General features: G+C 42.8%; 2 protein-coding genes across 2 annotated transcripts; both read left to right on the top strand.

Moving 5' to 3' along the window:
* The first annotated feature begins 66 nt into the window (after positions 1–66).
* Positions 67–6,820, top strand: rundc3ab (RUN domain containing 3Ab). The gene is made up of 11 exons (XM_020104819.2): positions 67–474; positions 2,230–2,345; positions 2,505–2,632; positions 3,151–3,236; positions 3,327–3,416; positions 3,507–3,587; positions 3,806–3,971; positions 4,463–4,620; positions 4,706–4,825; positions 5,354–5,454; positions 5,544–6,820. Exons 1-11 carry the CDS (start codon positions 368–370, stop codon positions 5,684–5,686), a joined length of 1,296 nt encoding a protein of 431 aa, XP_019960378.1. The 5' UTR covers positions 67–367; the 3' UTR covers positions 5,687–6,820.
* A 1,918-nt stretch (positions 6,821–8,738) lies between these two features.
* On the top strand, positions 8,739–15,472 carry LOC109640705 (protein FAM117A-like). Its single transcript, XM_020104844.2, has 8 exons — positions 8,739–9,949; positions 10,895–11,040; positions 11,685–11,798; positions 12,143–12,259; positions 12,841–12,969; positions 13,090–13,264; positions 13,352–13,523; positions 13,677–15,472. Exons 1-8 carry the CDS (start codon positions 9,826–9,828, stop codon positions 13,972–13,974), a joined length of 1,275 nt encoding a protein of 424 aa, XP_019960403.2. The 5' UTR covers positions 8,739–9,825; the 3' UTR covers positions 13,975–15,472.
* Positions 15,473–15,542: the final 70 nt, after the last annotated feature.

The raw sequence follows: 15,542 nt of genomic DNA, 5'->3' as shown, positions 1-15,542 counted from the left end.
TTCTGCTGAGATGATTTGTCATGATCACATTGCATGATGGGACGGCATCCAGTGACGTCACGATGATGTAAGAGGAAAGAGGTGGAGAGAGACAGAAGGAGGGATGGGGAGATAGAGGGAGAGGGAGCACAGATGTTAGTGGCTCCTCTGTTTGCTGTAGAGGAATAATAATTTAAAAAAGAAAGCAGAACAACAGTGTCCGGGTCTGATGCATGAAGCTGAGTCCGCCTGTCTGCAGCTCTGATGCCGGCACGCTGCATCCTCCTCTCCAGCTTCCAGAAGCAGTGAGTGTGGGGGGAGCCGACAGGGAGGGGTCCTTTCATACCCTTCCTCCTCCTCCTCCTCCTCCTCCACCTCCTCCTCCTGGATGGAGCACGGCTGTGTGCAGGCAGCTATGGCCACGGGAGATGTGTCGAAGAGAGCGTCGGTGAGGAACGTGGCGGTGGAGAGAAAGAACCTCATCACTGTGTGCAGGTCAGTTCACCGTCAGAGAGGAGGCTGCTGCTGCTGCTGCTGCTGAGCTTTGATTGGTCCAGATGTTTAGTCTAAGTGGTCATGTGTGATGTGATGATTCATCAGAAAAACACGTTGGATTTGTTTTTTAATTCTCACAGACAACATATGTAAAGTCTATATATTATATTATGACATCCATGCCTGCGTCATCCCTGGAATAAGTCATTATAATGAACCCAGGAAGCCGCTGTGTGCACCAGTGACCTTACTTGACAGCTGCTGGGGGGGTTTTAAACGTAGAATTTGACGTTACACTGACAGTGTTGGAGTTTAGCGTTGTCATCTTTGTCAGGGGTGATGTGCTTCCTACCAGCTGATGGTGTGGTTGCTATGACGACAACCTTCCTGGGGCAAGGACTGGCTGGCACCCCAGGGAGTCAGTGCAGGAAGGGAAGTGTGAGGCTTGCAGGTCATTGGCTTCAGCCTACATGAGTATATATATATATATATATATATATATATATATACGCCTGTGAACTTCTCAACGCTCACATAAAGATATTTATCACCGAGGAGCAGCGTGTGTTTATGTGGGGATCCAGCACACAGGGCATTTATTCAGGCAGAGATGGAGAAGACCTTGTTTTGGTTTTGTTTCTCTCACAGCCTCGTTTTTCGAATTCGGCAGAAAGCTGCTCTCAACAGAAAAGCTGACAAACCATTATAATTTGTCGTGATTCAAGACATTGATTTAAAATTACTAATAATAACTTGAGTTTGTTTCATGAGTCTGTTTTGAAGCCCGAAGTCATGAGTGAGTGTAGGGTCCAGATGAACGAGGCTGCTGATCCACTCTGTGTGTGTGTGTGTGTGTGTGTGTGTGTGTGTGTGTGTGTGTGTGTGTGTGTGTGTGTGTGTTTATGTGTGTGTGTGTGTGTGTGTCACGTCTCGGCACTGCTGTCTTAGATACACTGAATACACAGGGGATTGTCTCTTGCTTTGAGGTCCGTCAGCCAATTATTGTCTTGTATCTGGACACAGTCAGAGCAGCTGAATGAGACATTGTGGCCTTTGGAACAATGGGCGCAAAATCACTTGCCTCAGTGGCTTTTGTTAGGATAAGCATTGTCTTATTGACACCCACCCACCCTCACACACACACACACACAGACTGTGTGTCCTGTGAAGTTCTCATATGTCTCATATGGAAATTGTCAAGACCCATTTTTCTAAACATTTTTCCAGAGTTTATGTCTGAAAATGGCTTTAAACAGACAATCTCTGATTCAAACATTGCATCCTTGGCTGAGTTAATGAAGTGTCAGCATATCTGACATTATTCTTGTGCTGACTTCAGGGCCGCGTCTCTCTAGCTGGAGTTATTTGGTCCATATGGCTCTTTTCAACTACACAACATATCCACCACATAACATTTGGCAGCAAACAGACTCCATGAATTATTCAGTCTCCAGGAAAATATTTAGGAGTGGTCATTTCAGGAGAAGGACGAGCTTTAGCCCGGAATAAACGTAGAACTTCATCACAGAACATGGGGTTGTGGTAAGTGATGCATATATTACAGCATGAGGTCACTTCCTGTAAAGCTCATCTTCCTCACAGATGGATGACGTCTGGCTTGACTGTAAAAATGTGAGTGAGCAGGAAATGGATGGCTCAGTGCGAGTGCTCACATTAGAGCTACACAAAGGATTGACATGATTATTAACGACATTGTTTAAAGCCTCTGTTTCTCCCTGTGTCCACCACACACAGATTTTCAGTGAAGACGCTGCTGGAGAAATACACAGCCGAGCCCATCGATGATTCATCCGAGGAGTTCATCAACTTTGCCGCCATCCTCGAGCACATCCTCAGCCACCGTTTCAAAGGTGAGAATAATTGACTGCATTTCATGATTGTTGATTCGTTATTTCTGAGTGGAATCAAATAAAATGTTTAATTGACAACTAATTGGAACAGTATTGATGGAATGTGTCTGTTTGCTTCACATTTAAAATACAGTGCTCACGTTACATTTTCCCCGTCAGGCTCTGGCAGCTGGTTCGATGGACAGAGGAGTTTCTGGGACTACGTCCGCCTGGCGTGTGCCAAAGTCCCCAACAGCTGCATCAGCAGCATCGAGAGCATGGAAAACATCAGCACATCACGAGCAAAGGCAAGTCCTACACACAAACATAATGACGATACTAAAAATGATGACATCAATAAAGAAAAGCAAAGAGAGGGAGGAAGGAGGAAGACCAAAGCAATGATGCTCAGACATCAGACAACGATCATCAACTGTTCTAGCTGAATTAATCTCATTCTATTTTCTAGACTCTACTACAATGACTTATTTCAGTGTTACAGCAAGTTTTTTTAATTTTGCAAATTCCATATTGGGTTTCATACCTGCGTACTGGCGACACCTAGTGGCTGGAGGCATTATGTTTTCAGATTCTTCCATCCCATTCTTGTGAACACGATATCTCAGGAGCGCCTTGAGATAATTTACAGACATTAAGTTGGACTTAATAATGAACTGATTTGATTTTAGAGGTCAAAGGAAAGTAGGAAAGTAAGTAGTGTTCACTGTGATGGTAAACATATTAAAAATAAATTATTATTTTGGTGTGGAATATGGTTTGTTTGTGTATGTGACGATCTGTTCTTACACTGTGGTGACCTCTGCAGGGCCGAGCCTGGGTGAGAATCGCGCTGATGGAGAAGAAACTGTCTGAATACATCGCTACTGCTCTGAGGGACAGCAGAACAACCAGGTAGGAGACGCCCAACAACCAAACAGCTGCGTCACCCCGTCACCAGTAGAACCATGTTCCCACCAGCTCGTACCTGTCTGTTTGTTTTAGGAGGTTCTACGCAGAAGGAGCCATCATGTTGAGAGAGGAAGCCACAGTTCTTACAGGGATGCTCATCGGTCTCGGAGCCATAGACTTCAGGTGACCTTTAAGTTGACCTTTAAACGTTGACATTTGATTGTGTTATTTGTCTTTAATTGTTATTCTCTCTGTTTGATTTCTCTTCCACAGTTTCTGTCTGAAAGGGGAGGCCTTGGACGGAAAATCTGCGGCAGTGATCGATTACACACCGTACTTGAAATTCACACAAAGGTATTTTCATTGACACGGAAATGATCTTCTAGTACTGTAGAAAATAACAACACGTTTGTTTACACTTTTTGAAACTACACTTATATAAAAAATGTTTAACTTACATTTTTTACTCTGTGTGACAATTATCACAATAACCACTCACAGGAATAACTCTCATCATGCTCAGTACATTAAATACTGGATGTTTTTGAAATAATTGTCCTCGTCTGTTGAAGCTACGACTACCAGAGCGATGATGACGATCAACGCAGTGTCGACAGCAGCACGAGTGATGACAGCGTCCCCGATCACCCCTACGTCCCCCTGGTCACTGACGAGGAGAGCTGGAGCACAAAGTGTCGCAAGATGGAGCAGAGGTTCAAGATTGTCAACGCTCAGAAGGTAGGAGGCCATATTGTTTATATTTTAACCGTAGACTCTCTATATAAAGTTGGATGACAGGTCTGTACTTTGGTGATCGAGATCCTGCTGGTACATCAATCAACCAATCCTGAGTCAGGCTCAGTCGTGCAGTTTTAATCCTGTTTACACCAAACTTACTGGAAAGATTTACACTTGAACAAACTACTGAAATTTAAAATAGAATAAGCCAAATCCTTATAATTTATTAATGTGTACTTTGACTTTTTAGTTTATCCCATGTCCCATCTACTAACATGGAGTAAGGGGGGATCTGACTTTTGGGGAGCTGTTATGTCGTCCATCTTTAAATACAGGATATGGTTTCAATATAATAACGCAAATATCCCTTAAAGCGACATTTAAAGTGATTAACAAGTTCTATCTTGTTTCATTTGTAAAACGCAACCAAGTGTAACTGCATCAGCTGAGGGTGGATATTTCTTTCACTCAGCGGGGATGTGTGTTGTCAGGGTTACCTGGAGGAGCTTGTGCGCCTGCGTGAGTCCCAGCTGAAGAACACGGAGTCGGAGAAAAAGAGGCTGAAGACCCGGCTGGAGGAGCTACAGAGCCAGAGCCAACAGGAGAAGAAGGAGCTGGAGGCCATCGTCCTGGAGCTTCAGGAGCAGCTGTGAGTGCAACTGATCCAGAAGACTGGATTTTATCATATTCTTTGTATCTTCAACATGGCTGAGCTCTTCCTTCATGATCCCCAGGACAAGCTTGATTCCATGTGATTCCAATCATCTGGCCAAAAACCTCTCGATACCCCTGATCAACCAGTGGCCGACACTCCAGCCGTACAACAACCAAGCGGACGTCAAGCTGTTCCGCAGGTTTGACTCCTGGTGTAACGTAACTCTGATTTCTGCTCCTTTGTGACAATAATTATAGATTTTTTACCAAATTTAATGATTGTCAAGATATAAATTGATCAATTTAAAAAAGCTGTTATGCTGTTTGGATGTTTGTCTTTGAATTAATAAAAACTAATTGTAACGATGTATTATTATTATTATTACTTGCAGTTAAGCAGCATTCATATTACATTTTAAAACACAGTTTTAGTGTAGACACAATATTATTACTAAAACTGATATTATAATAAAATAAGTTATATAGTTTTGTATTTTTTGTAGTATTCAACATTTTACTTTCTGTTTCAGTTTCATTCAGTGTCAGTATATATCCATATCTATAAATATTCGAGTGGCAAACATAACCAGACCATAGTAAAAACAACATACATATGCATACTTGTAGAACAATCACATAATACATACCAATGTTTATTCTGTTTACATACTTTTTAAGTTGCAACAAATAGCAATGCACTCAAACCCTAAACGTGTGTTGACCTGCAGGAGGAGCTTCCCCAGCACGGAGCTGCTGTCAGTGGAGCTCAGCCTGGATTCAGACTCTCAGAGGACGGAGGGGAAACACAACGGAGGAGATTGGTGCACAGGTGACATAATAAAAAGTGATATAGTGTCTGTGCCACACTATGAGTTAACATGTGAGTAACTGACTTTATGTCCGTCCCACCCCCTCCAGGAAAGGACTACACCCCCTCCATGATGGGCCTGTGTGGGTCCTTGGCCTCGATCCCGAGCTGCAAGTCTCTATCGAGCCTCAAGTCCAGTGAGTGCCTGGTTAACATCAGCACAGAGAACAGTCCTGCCCTCTCTCCCAGCTAGGGGGCGCCACACAAACACATGCCAAGCACTCAACAAACAGACAATTCAAAAACAAAAAGACGACTTTCGGTAGGTGGACAAACGCGTTGTCTTTCGCGGCCGTCCAGTGTGTCCAGTTACCTTTACGCTCCGAGCCCAGCGCGCTCTCTAGCTACACCTTTCAAGCGTTTGAGAAAGAGTGGCCTCCCCGTCTGGGACTGTCCCAACAAAGACGGAGGGATCAGCTGCTGTACTGCCCGACGGCCTCCCTCACTTTCACTGTCTCTCATTGTCTTGACATCATTAAGCCTCCTGGAATGCAAACAACTGGTCCATGTTTGACCTCTCTTGCATCACCACACTTGATTTTGTGCAATTACAGTAATGCATCCGTACCGGTCACGTTCATCCAAACTCACTGTAGGGGTCTGTTCTGTCTGTACCTGTCCGTTTGTCAGTGTCTTATCAGTCTGTCAGTGTCTCTGCTGCAAAATACAGGCAGGTCAGATAAGCTGTTATAATGTTTTAGGAAACAGAGAGAATGATTTGACATATTATATTACACTATTACAAGAGATCAAAAAAGAGAGGTTGTTGATGTGCCGAACCAAACGTGTGGCTACAGGTGGTATGATGAAGATTATTTAAAAATTAACAGACGCCGCTTTATGATGTTAGGATGAATGACACTATAGATTTTATTCAATCAAACAGTAGGTTAGATGGAGGTTTTGGGGGATTTGATATATATATGACCTGTGAGGTTACCAAGGTTTGTTGGGGCACTACAATGTGAACATAAAAAAATAAGTCAAACAAACATATTGCATACAAATGCAAAATGCATTGTGACTATGCAGAGTGAATGTTTTCATTGTCTTTTTCTACAAACCTGGCTCGATAGAGTAGTTTGAGAGAAATAGTGAATGTGTAACGTGTGTGTGTGTGTCATCGAGTATTTGTCTGAATTTTTGTCTCCTTGTGATCGTTTCTTTTGGTTTTATAATTCATTTTATGTCACGGAGTACTTACTAATATAATTTAGCATCATGTAAATTGCAATCTCATGCAGGTTTGTTGAGAGTTGGGTTATGTTGTTTTATTTAAATCTGCAATAAAACTGCCTTTTTTTTAAACATTAAATACTGTCAGGAATTGGATGTGTTTTATTTAGTTACAATCAGCTTGTTAGCATTGATGCTACTGATGCGTCACCGATGCTACTAATACCTCTTTTACACCAAAAGTAGTGAGCATATGTGGGATTTTTAAAACTGCTCAAAATGAGCAATGAAATCACAAACAACCCGAGAACTGAGACGCTCTCTCACCTCGCTGCCAAATTAATGTTTAATCACATTTCCATCTCTGCTGATGGAGAACGATTAAAACCTGTTTCTACTTGAATTATGATATAGGTTATATAATATAATATAATATACCTGCCAAACATCAGCGTGTAGCATAACCATTGCAACATTAGCGTTAATATTAGCATTTCGCTCAAAAGACTGCTCATAGGCACATCTAATTAAATGCAAAACCTTAGTAAACAGTCTATGTGCAAAACAAAGCTCTAGACTCTAAAAGTCATGTTGGCGTCTCAGAAACAAACTAACTGTGTCCATTGTATCACATCACAGCAATGTCTAAACTCAATATACGCATAAATATATATAAAGCCTTATTTTTATTATTTATATTGTATTTATTATTACATATGTTTTTTTAAATGATATACAATATAGAGCTAAACAGGTAAACAACATTAAATCATTAAGAGTTTTTTCCTCATCACTGTTTTTTAAATAATACTTTTTTCGGTTTATTTACTGTTTCACTTGTTTGTATAATTTCTCTTTTTTTTTAAATTTACATTTATTTAAAAAATCAACAAATTGACAGCAGGTCTAAGAGCACACGCTCTTTGCCCCTGTGCCTCGGTCACTTTTTGTCCTCATGCCTCCTCTTTGTTGCTACACTTTGAGAAGCACGACGTCGTCTCTCTTCAAATGGGTTTAAAATGGCCTACGAGGGGTCATAGGTCAGGATCATTCATTCATTAAAACAGACAAATGCACAGAGCTAAACAAACAGCAGCTGAAGCTCCTTTGGGAAAGCATTATGCAGGAGACGCATTCCACATCGACATACTGTCCAATTAACTGCCTGGCTGTAAATGAATGGACACTGAGGGGTTGACAAAAGTTTGGTTTCATTACCAGGTTTTATCGTTGGCTGCTGTGTGAATGTGACATCAGTTGCTGGGTGCAGTTGCAAGAGATAGACGAGCAGGCTGCTGGACACATGGTTTGGCACTTCACCCTTTTCGTGATAAAGCACTTTCACTCCCATTCAGCTGTGCCAGACACACGAGCATGTCATCTGAACGTGGGCTGGGGTAACTCTGGCCCAGTTTGTGAGTGGACACTATGGGAGCCCACAGATCTGTTAGTAAAAGGATGTGTCATGTTATCTTTGACCCCATCTCCTGTCCCACCATTGACACTCCCTTTTACACAGAATCTGGACATTTATCTCATAAAATGCACACTGTCTCACACACGCACGCACACCACCCAAAACCACTCCACAGTCCACCCAGTTGCTGCAAACACACCCAGCTGGGCTCATTTAACAGGCCTCGGGATATCATGATGAAATTATGAGGAGGACCACACCAGTGGTTTTGTGTGTTTCGATTACATATTTAAAATCATTACAAGATGATAAACTATCATATGTTTTTGTAAATTATTTTTACCAGCAGTAAAGACGTTAAGTTAACTTAACCAAAGTGTGGAGACCCATTTTTAGAATAAATATATATATATGTACATATATATATATATATGAAAGTGAATGTTTCTACTATTTTTACAGTATGAACCAACTATGGTGATGTTGGTGTTGTTGTGATGTCCTTTCATGTAAAATGAAAAATTCAATATAACATACCCATAGAGAAAACAAATTAAACAAGCCCTAACTTAACCAACTAATCAGTGGTGCTCACACACTTCAACAATAATAGAATAGACATTTATACACAACACACATGTTTCTATGCTGTGGTATTGTTAGTTTTATTTGAGTAGATTTGTGTTCCACCACATATAATATGTTAATTGAATTCATGTGCAGGATGGACTATAAGATCACTTTGAATTACAGTAAATCAGAATCAGGTTTTATTACCAAGCAGGTTTACACATACAAGGAATTCGCTGTGGTGTGTTTGTGCAAGTATAAATATACAAAATGTAAAAATAGTAAAGTACAATTAGTGGTGAATTACAGTAGTTTCAAGTGTGTTTAAACTTCTCATTGTGCTGTTTAACAGTTTTATAATAATCTGTGGAAGTTTTAAAGTTTTACAGAATAACAGATGGGACCTGGGGGCGGTGACAGCAAAGTTTCTTTAAACGGGGTCCGATGGATTGATGGCGGATTGTCCAATGGGATCGTAGCTGGCGTCTCCTTCAACCAATGGGGAGTGAGATCGGGCTCGTGGTCCCGCCTCCTCCGCGATTAAACCCGCAGCAGCGTGGAAGTGGAGGAGAAGAGTTTGTGGAGCCGAGAACACGCAGGAGCCGGAGTGACCGTGGCCCGGAATCACGCAAACCTCGCGGGGCCCACAGGAAAAAAAACAAAACACGGTGTTTGTACAATGAAAATACGCGTGGAGGTTTGCGTGGAAGACGTAGGAGTTGACGTGAGAGTGAGTTTTTGAAAGTGGAGCCGCTTCCTCGTTCGAGAACCGAGCGAGAGATCTGAACATCCTCACAAAGAAAGTTCGACAGCTAGGCTGCTAACTGAGCACCGGGGAGGAGGGGGGGGGGGGGAGAACCGTGAGCACCGGGGGGGGGGGGAGACCGCACCACGAGCGGCTGGTAACGTGTCCTCTGTCGAGAGAAGAGTTCCGGGTTCACTCGGTGTTTAAATGAGTGAAGCCTGAGTTTTAAAACAGTTTTTACTGAGTCGTCATCATCATCATCATCATCAGTGGAGGAGGAAGAGTTGCAGCTGGTAACTCGACCACCAGAGTTTCCGCAGAGCCCCCCCCCACCCCACCCCACACACCCTCCACCCTCAGGCAGCACCACGACCCCCTTCCGCCGCCGCAGAGACTCCCAGCTCCGGCCCGGTCCGACTGAGACATGTCCGGCCGCAGCGGAGCCCCGCAGACCCCGGGAGCTGCTCTGCGTCCGCAGCCCCTCAAGGCCACCGTCCCCTACCAGCTGACCGGCAAACCCCGGTCACACCACCGGGATGGGAGGTCAGGTAAGAGCCCGACACCTGCCGCACGACTCCGGTCCCCTGGATCCAAATTAAAAAAAAAAAAGTGATGATAAACTTTCAAAAACTCTTCGACGAGCTGGTTTACAAGTTAGGAACTCACACAGCAGCTGCAGCCTCGTCAGTTTGCTTGTTAAACACTTGTAATGTCTAATTCACACTAGAAAAATATAAGATGAGTTGAAATGTGAAAATACTTGAGCCAAATGTTGCTCCAACAAATACTTATATAATTGGCATAAAGAGACAAGTAGGAAACCTCACACTGTCAAATGGAGTCTGGTTCTTGAGGTTTCTCAAGAACAACAACTATTCATTCTGAAGTGATTGTCAGTTTTCTTTCTATTCATCAACCAATCCCTGTTAAATGTGTTTTCTGTGAATATTTAACTTAATTCAAGTGTTATTATAGATAATGCAAACCAGATATTACTCTATTCATATGATTATTGATTAACCAAATAGATTTTTATAAAGGTCACCACGCGTGAGTTGATTAAAATACTGCAAACTTTTAAAGTTTCCAGAGGCAGAGGTGACGGCTGCAGGTTCTTAGCTCTAAAACTAAAAATGGTCACTTAACGCCCATGTTGTTCTTTAAAAAAAATGGAAAAGTACCCAAACATTAGTTCCAGCCTCTCAAGTATGAGGGTTTCCTAACTATCTATTTTCAAAATGGCTGCTAAATGTTATATTTCAAACAATTGACATATCTTTAGACATATCGCCTTAGCTGTTAAAGGGGGTGTAAAGTAGTTTAGTTAAAAACTTGTATTATATTATTAATATCTTTTATGTGTTTTCTGATATCTAGAATCACTTAGAGCCACGCTAGGCGTTAGAAATCTTTTACTATTAAAACCAGGAAATTACAGCCGATATTAATCTGTTGTCTCATATATAATGTAAAGTTGTTTCTGACACTGACAGCGGGAAAGACCAAACTACACCAGCTGAGCTCTGGCATGAGGCGGACCATGTCCCTGGACGCCATCATCGGGCCGTACCTGCAGGGACACTGGCCCAAAGAACTCGAGGGCCAGAGCAGCCCCTCATGCAAAGACAAATCCACTCAGGTCAGCTCCAGATGAAAAGTGTGAATTTTAATAATGATGCTGGCAAGTTTGAATTAAAAGCATGCTCACGTTTGTCTGTCTTTACCTTTTTTAATCTGTCATGTCAGGATAGGTCGGAAGACAAGTTTGCATGTTTTGCAGAGAACAGAGTTGCTATGAGAAACTGTGAGGGAGGGAGTGTCCGGTGCTTGCACAGCTATTGCAGACTTGAGAACCACAGCCATGAGAACAGTCCCTGAAGTCAGCTGACGAGGCCGTTCTGGCTGCACCCTTGCTCTCTGCTCTGTGTAGGCACTCGCCACTGCTCTTCGGTTGCCCACATCCTCCCCCTTCTCTGTTTTTCAGTTTCTCCTGCTGTTTTTTACTGTTAGTGTGAACAGAGAGTCTGTGGGTGTGGATGATGTGATGTGGCTGCAGATCAGCTTGTGAGAATGAGAAGCTAATCTGCACTTGCTGTGAAGCGTCTGTAAAATATGTTTGAAGTCTTGTTTTAATGCGACTACAGCGTCACAGTTTCAGATTTGAGTGTGCGGCCTCACACAAAGCTTTGATATACATGCTCACTTGTCAGTGACATTCCGCATTACTTTGAGGGTGTTTTGTTTTCATAACAGCTGACCATGTTGTGCTTTCTTTCACCACAGACACCAGACTCATGGTCAGATGCTTCTCAGAGCAGGAGAGGAAGCAGCAGCAGCAGCAACAGCAGCAGCCATAAGCGATCAGCATCATGGAGCAGTGCTGAACATCTGCGAGAGGTAAAGATCTGCCGTCTCTGATCAACATGTGTTTTTGTAACACTCCGGACATTTTTGTATTTTTGAATCACAAGAGGACAAGCTGCCTGACGAAGCCCTGACTCGGTTATTGTGGCAGCATTGAGCAAGAGGGAATCAAATGACCTCATCTCAAAGCAACTTCCCCCTTTTTTTTTTTCCACTAGACCTCAGCTCCTTGTAACTTGTTTTCTTTTGTCCAAACATCATTTGCAGATTATCACTACTAAAAAAAATAGCCACAATAAGCCACTGAAGTGATCTTGCAGAGCGTGTGACGTGTTTAACAGACTTACTGACCGACTGTAATGCTCTGTTCATTGCAGATTGCTAAACTAAAACAACAGCTGCAGCAGCGCAACAAACCTGCAGTCTCTGGGGGACATGACAAAAACTCACAGCGAGGGTATCCTCAGAGGAGCTGTAGCCTAGGAACTACTCAGGTAACTTACCTTCATCAGCACACACAAACACACCGTCCCACTTACTTCATATGTGCGTGCGTATGCGTTTTTCTGTTAAAAAACATATTTTAACCAGTGCGACCTGTCTCCAACTGATCACTGCTGACATTCATCAAAGTGAATAAGCAAATGCTGCAGCTCATTACAGGAAGTGAATGAGAAAGAAAGAAAAAAAAACACACTGAAGCAACAGGAAGACTATATAACACTTTCTCTGTACAGAGTGAAATACATATTTCTTCTTTTCAGCACAGTTGTCGATGTAACCACACAGGCTACAAACCAGATATTTATAAGGACGTGCATCATTGTGTGATTCAGCTCAATCTGTATTGCTTTGATTCTAGGTTTTTGGCACTGCACAGGAAGGCTTCAAGGTGTGATTTAGTAACGGCAGTAACAACCTTTTCAAATGTTGTAACACGCAGTATGTTACAATGACGGTAATCAAGAAAAGCTGACAAGACAGCTGTGGAAAAAAAAAAAAAAAAGGTGTGATGTGTTGAAAGTTCCTCCCTAACAGTGATGCAGCCTAAATTCTATTCAACTCGTGTCTTCAGACTCAGTCAGTCCCCGTCCCTCTCGCTCCCTTGTCTACACTGGTCCCTCGACTGCGCTGCAGCGTGGAGGGCCTCAACCAGGAGCTGGAGGGCATGTTCATCTGCCAGCCGCCGCATCCTCAGCACAGGGTAACTAACTACCACTCACCACACACACACGTGGAAAACCCCAGGAACTGTTTTACTCTCAAAGAAAGGATCGATATGTGAAAACACTGAGGATAAACACTGTTGTTTCCTGTTTGTCAGCTCCTCGAGGTTCCTGATGGTCACCGGGCTCCTGTCCCTCGGCTGAGCTGCAGCAGTGGCTCTCAGAGTGACCCCACCACCACACCCCTATCCTCCCCCTCCCCCTGCTCCTCTCCCATCCACATCTCCTCCTCCCCGCCCAACTCTGAAGACACTCCTGTGGACCTCCACCAAGGTTAGTCTTTAAGCACAGGGTGTTATTCAATCTTGTGCTCATTGCCTTCGATCTTGTTGTAAATGCGTTCTTCCCTCTTGTTTTCAGGTTTAACAGAAGGCGCAGAGATGTGTCTCCTGTCTCCGTTCTCCTCCCAGAGCGAGGCGGACCTCTCCCTGCCTCTGCTGATCTCTTCGTCTCCAGGACCCAACAAAAGTTGCTGCTTCCAGCGAGAACCTCCAGAAGGCTGCGAGAAGGTCCGAGTCTGGGAGGAGACCAGGTACGTTTTTTTTTTTTATTCATTCTTGTTTTTACATTCCTCTCTGTCAGTGTGATGATGCCCTCTGGTGGTGACTTTTTTCTTGTTGTAGTGCACATACACAATCACAAATTCCCAGTTTGGTCTCATGTCGACCTTCCTCTCATTCTGTAGCGCTCCACGCCAATCAAAGCCAACCCCCATCTCCTCCTGCCCAGACCCCAACAAGGTCAACTTCACCCCCCATGGTGTCTCAGCCTTCTGCCCCGTCAGCCTCCTGAAGCCCCTGCTCCCCTCCATGGACCTGTTGTTCCGCAGCCTTGCCATCTCTCCAGCAGGCAGCTGCTCAAACCTGGGAACGATTTCCTTCCAGGCGACGTCCCCTGACAACCCCTCCTCTGCTTCAGATCCTCCTCCTGCTGCTACCACTGCCACCGTGGGAGAGAGCTCTGGTCAGGGCCTCGCTTTCTGATCATTGCCGCAGATTGTTTTCTGAAGAAATGAGTTTGTATAATTCAAATCTTTGAGTCTTCTGGGAAAGATTTAGCACAGTGGCTTTATTTTAGGAAGTTCCCATCGCTTTTCTACACAGGCATAAAAAAGAAATTATGTTAAAAAAATAAAAAAAAAATATATAGAAAGAAAATGAATATGATACTCGTGCGTGATCCAAAGCTATGCTGTATAAGTTGTGTTGGGTTTCCAAGCATCTCTAAATTAATTTTAGTTGAGTCATTTCATTATCCAAAGATTTAGTTTTGGCCAAACCAGAGTGAGCGACGGGCAGTCCAGTGAAAGGACGGCTCGTTTATTCTTCAACGTGATCTGAGATGTGATTCGTTGACTGAGTGCACAGATTGTTCTGTTTCCCCAAAGAAGCCATGACAAAGACTTTTAATTCGCTGCTGGTTTTAAAACTCGTGTTCCTCTCTGTCCAAAATCTTGGGAGTCTGGGTCCAGTAAGAAAAACACATTGTGGATAAGTTTGTTTTTAAGCATTCAAAGATATTTATCTGCGATTCTCCTTAGATTTCTTTTCCCACCTAACTCGACCCTTCAGCTGTTGCTGGTGTACAAAGCATGACAAATCAGTGGGGTACTTTTTCTTTTTTTTTTACCTGATTTAAAAGTGACACGAGTAAGTTAATAGTTGTAGACTGAATGGAATATTCTTCATGCATTCCTGCTTTAAACGTTCCTGTCAATGTTATTTTTGTTCTATCTTGTTTACTTGCAAAAAAAAAAGTAACATGTTAAAGGATGAAAACCTGCTATTCCTCGATGTTCTAGATGTGTGCTTGACTGTATGTTTATAGTTTGGAGGTTTCACAGCCTAGTTGACTACCTAACCAGTTTTAGTGGTGTAGATTTGTCATCAAGTGTTTTTTCTTTGACGATGTTCTTTTTCATCTGCCATGCTGACAAGCTGATAGAGGTTTATTTCTGGTAGACATGTTTGCACAAATTGAACTGCTACGTTTGAGTCGCAATTCTTAGTTTTATATTCACTTTTTGTACTTCATTGTAAATTTCAGAGTAGTAATGTGTATTTTCTACACCTTTTTTTTCCAATTACCTGCAACATAAGCTAAAAACAGTTATTTTAGTTTCGTTCTGTCAGTATAAGTGAGGCAGGTGTTACGTGAGATGTGTCAGGTGGATTTTTTTATGCACTTCCAGGAGAGGCTTTTAATGCTCGTTAGTCCTGGGTTTATTGTGTCTGACAGGAGTTTTGTTGATGGGTGTCTGTGTGTGTGTGTGTGTGTGCACGTGGATGAGAAGTTAACTAGTCTGACTGTTCGACTAACTTCCACTAGTTGTAGTGTCCTGGTGAAACGCTGATGCATTTAAACATTGTCTTTTTCCAAATAAGCCTCAATGTCAATGTTTATAGAGTCTGCAAAGAAGCCGGGGACGTGCTGTTATCTCAGGTTCTGTGTTCTGTCCACATAAATATATGATTGATTATTCTCTGTCTCCGTGTGAATTTATACTCTTCGGTCTTTCACAGTTCTCTGGCACTTTGTAGACAGAATGATT

This window comes from Paralichthys olivaceus, chromosome 21 (assembly GCF_024713975.1).
Source record: "Paralichthys olivaceus isolate ysfri-2021 chromosome 21, ASM2471397v2, whole genome shotgun sequence".
NCBI classification, from domain to species: Eukaryota; Metazoa; Chordata; class Actinopteri; order Pleuronectiformes; family Paralichthyidae; genus Paralichthys; species Paralichthys olivaceus.
This window is presented reverse-complemented; position numbering and strand designations above follow the sequence as displayed.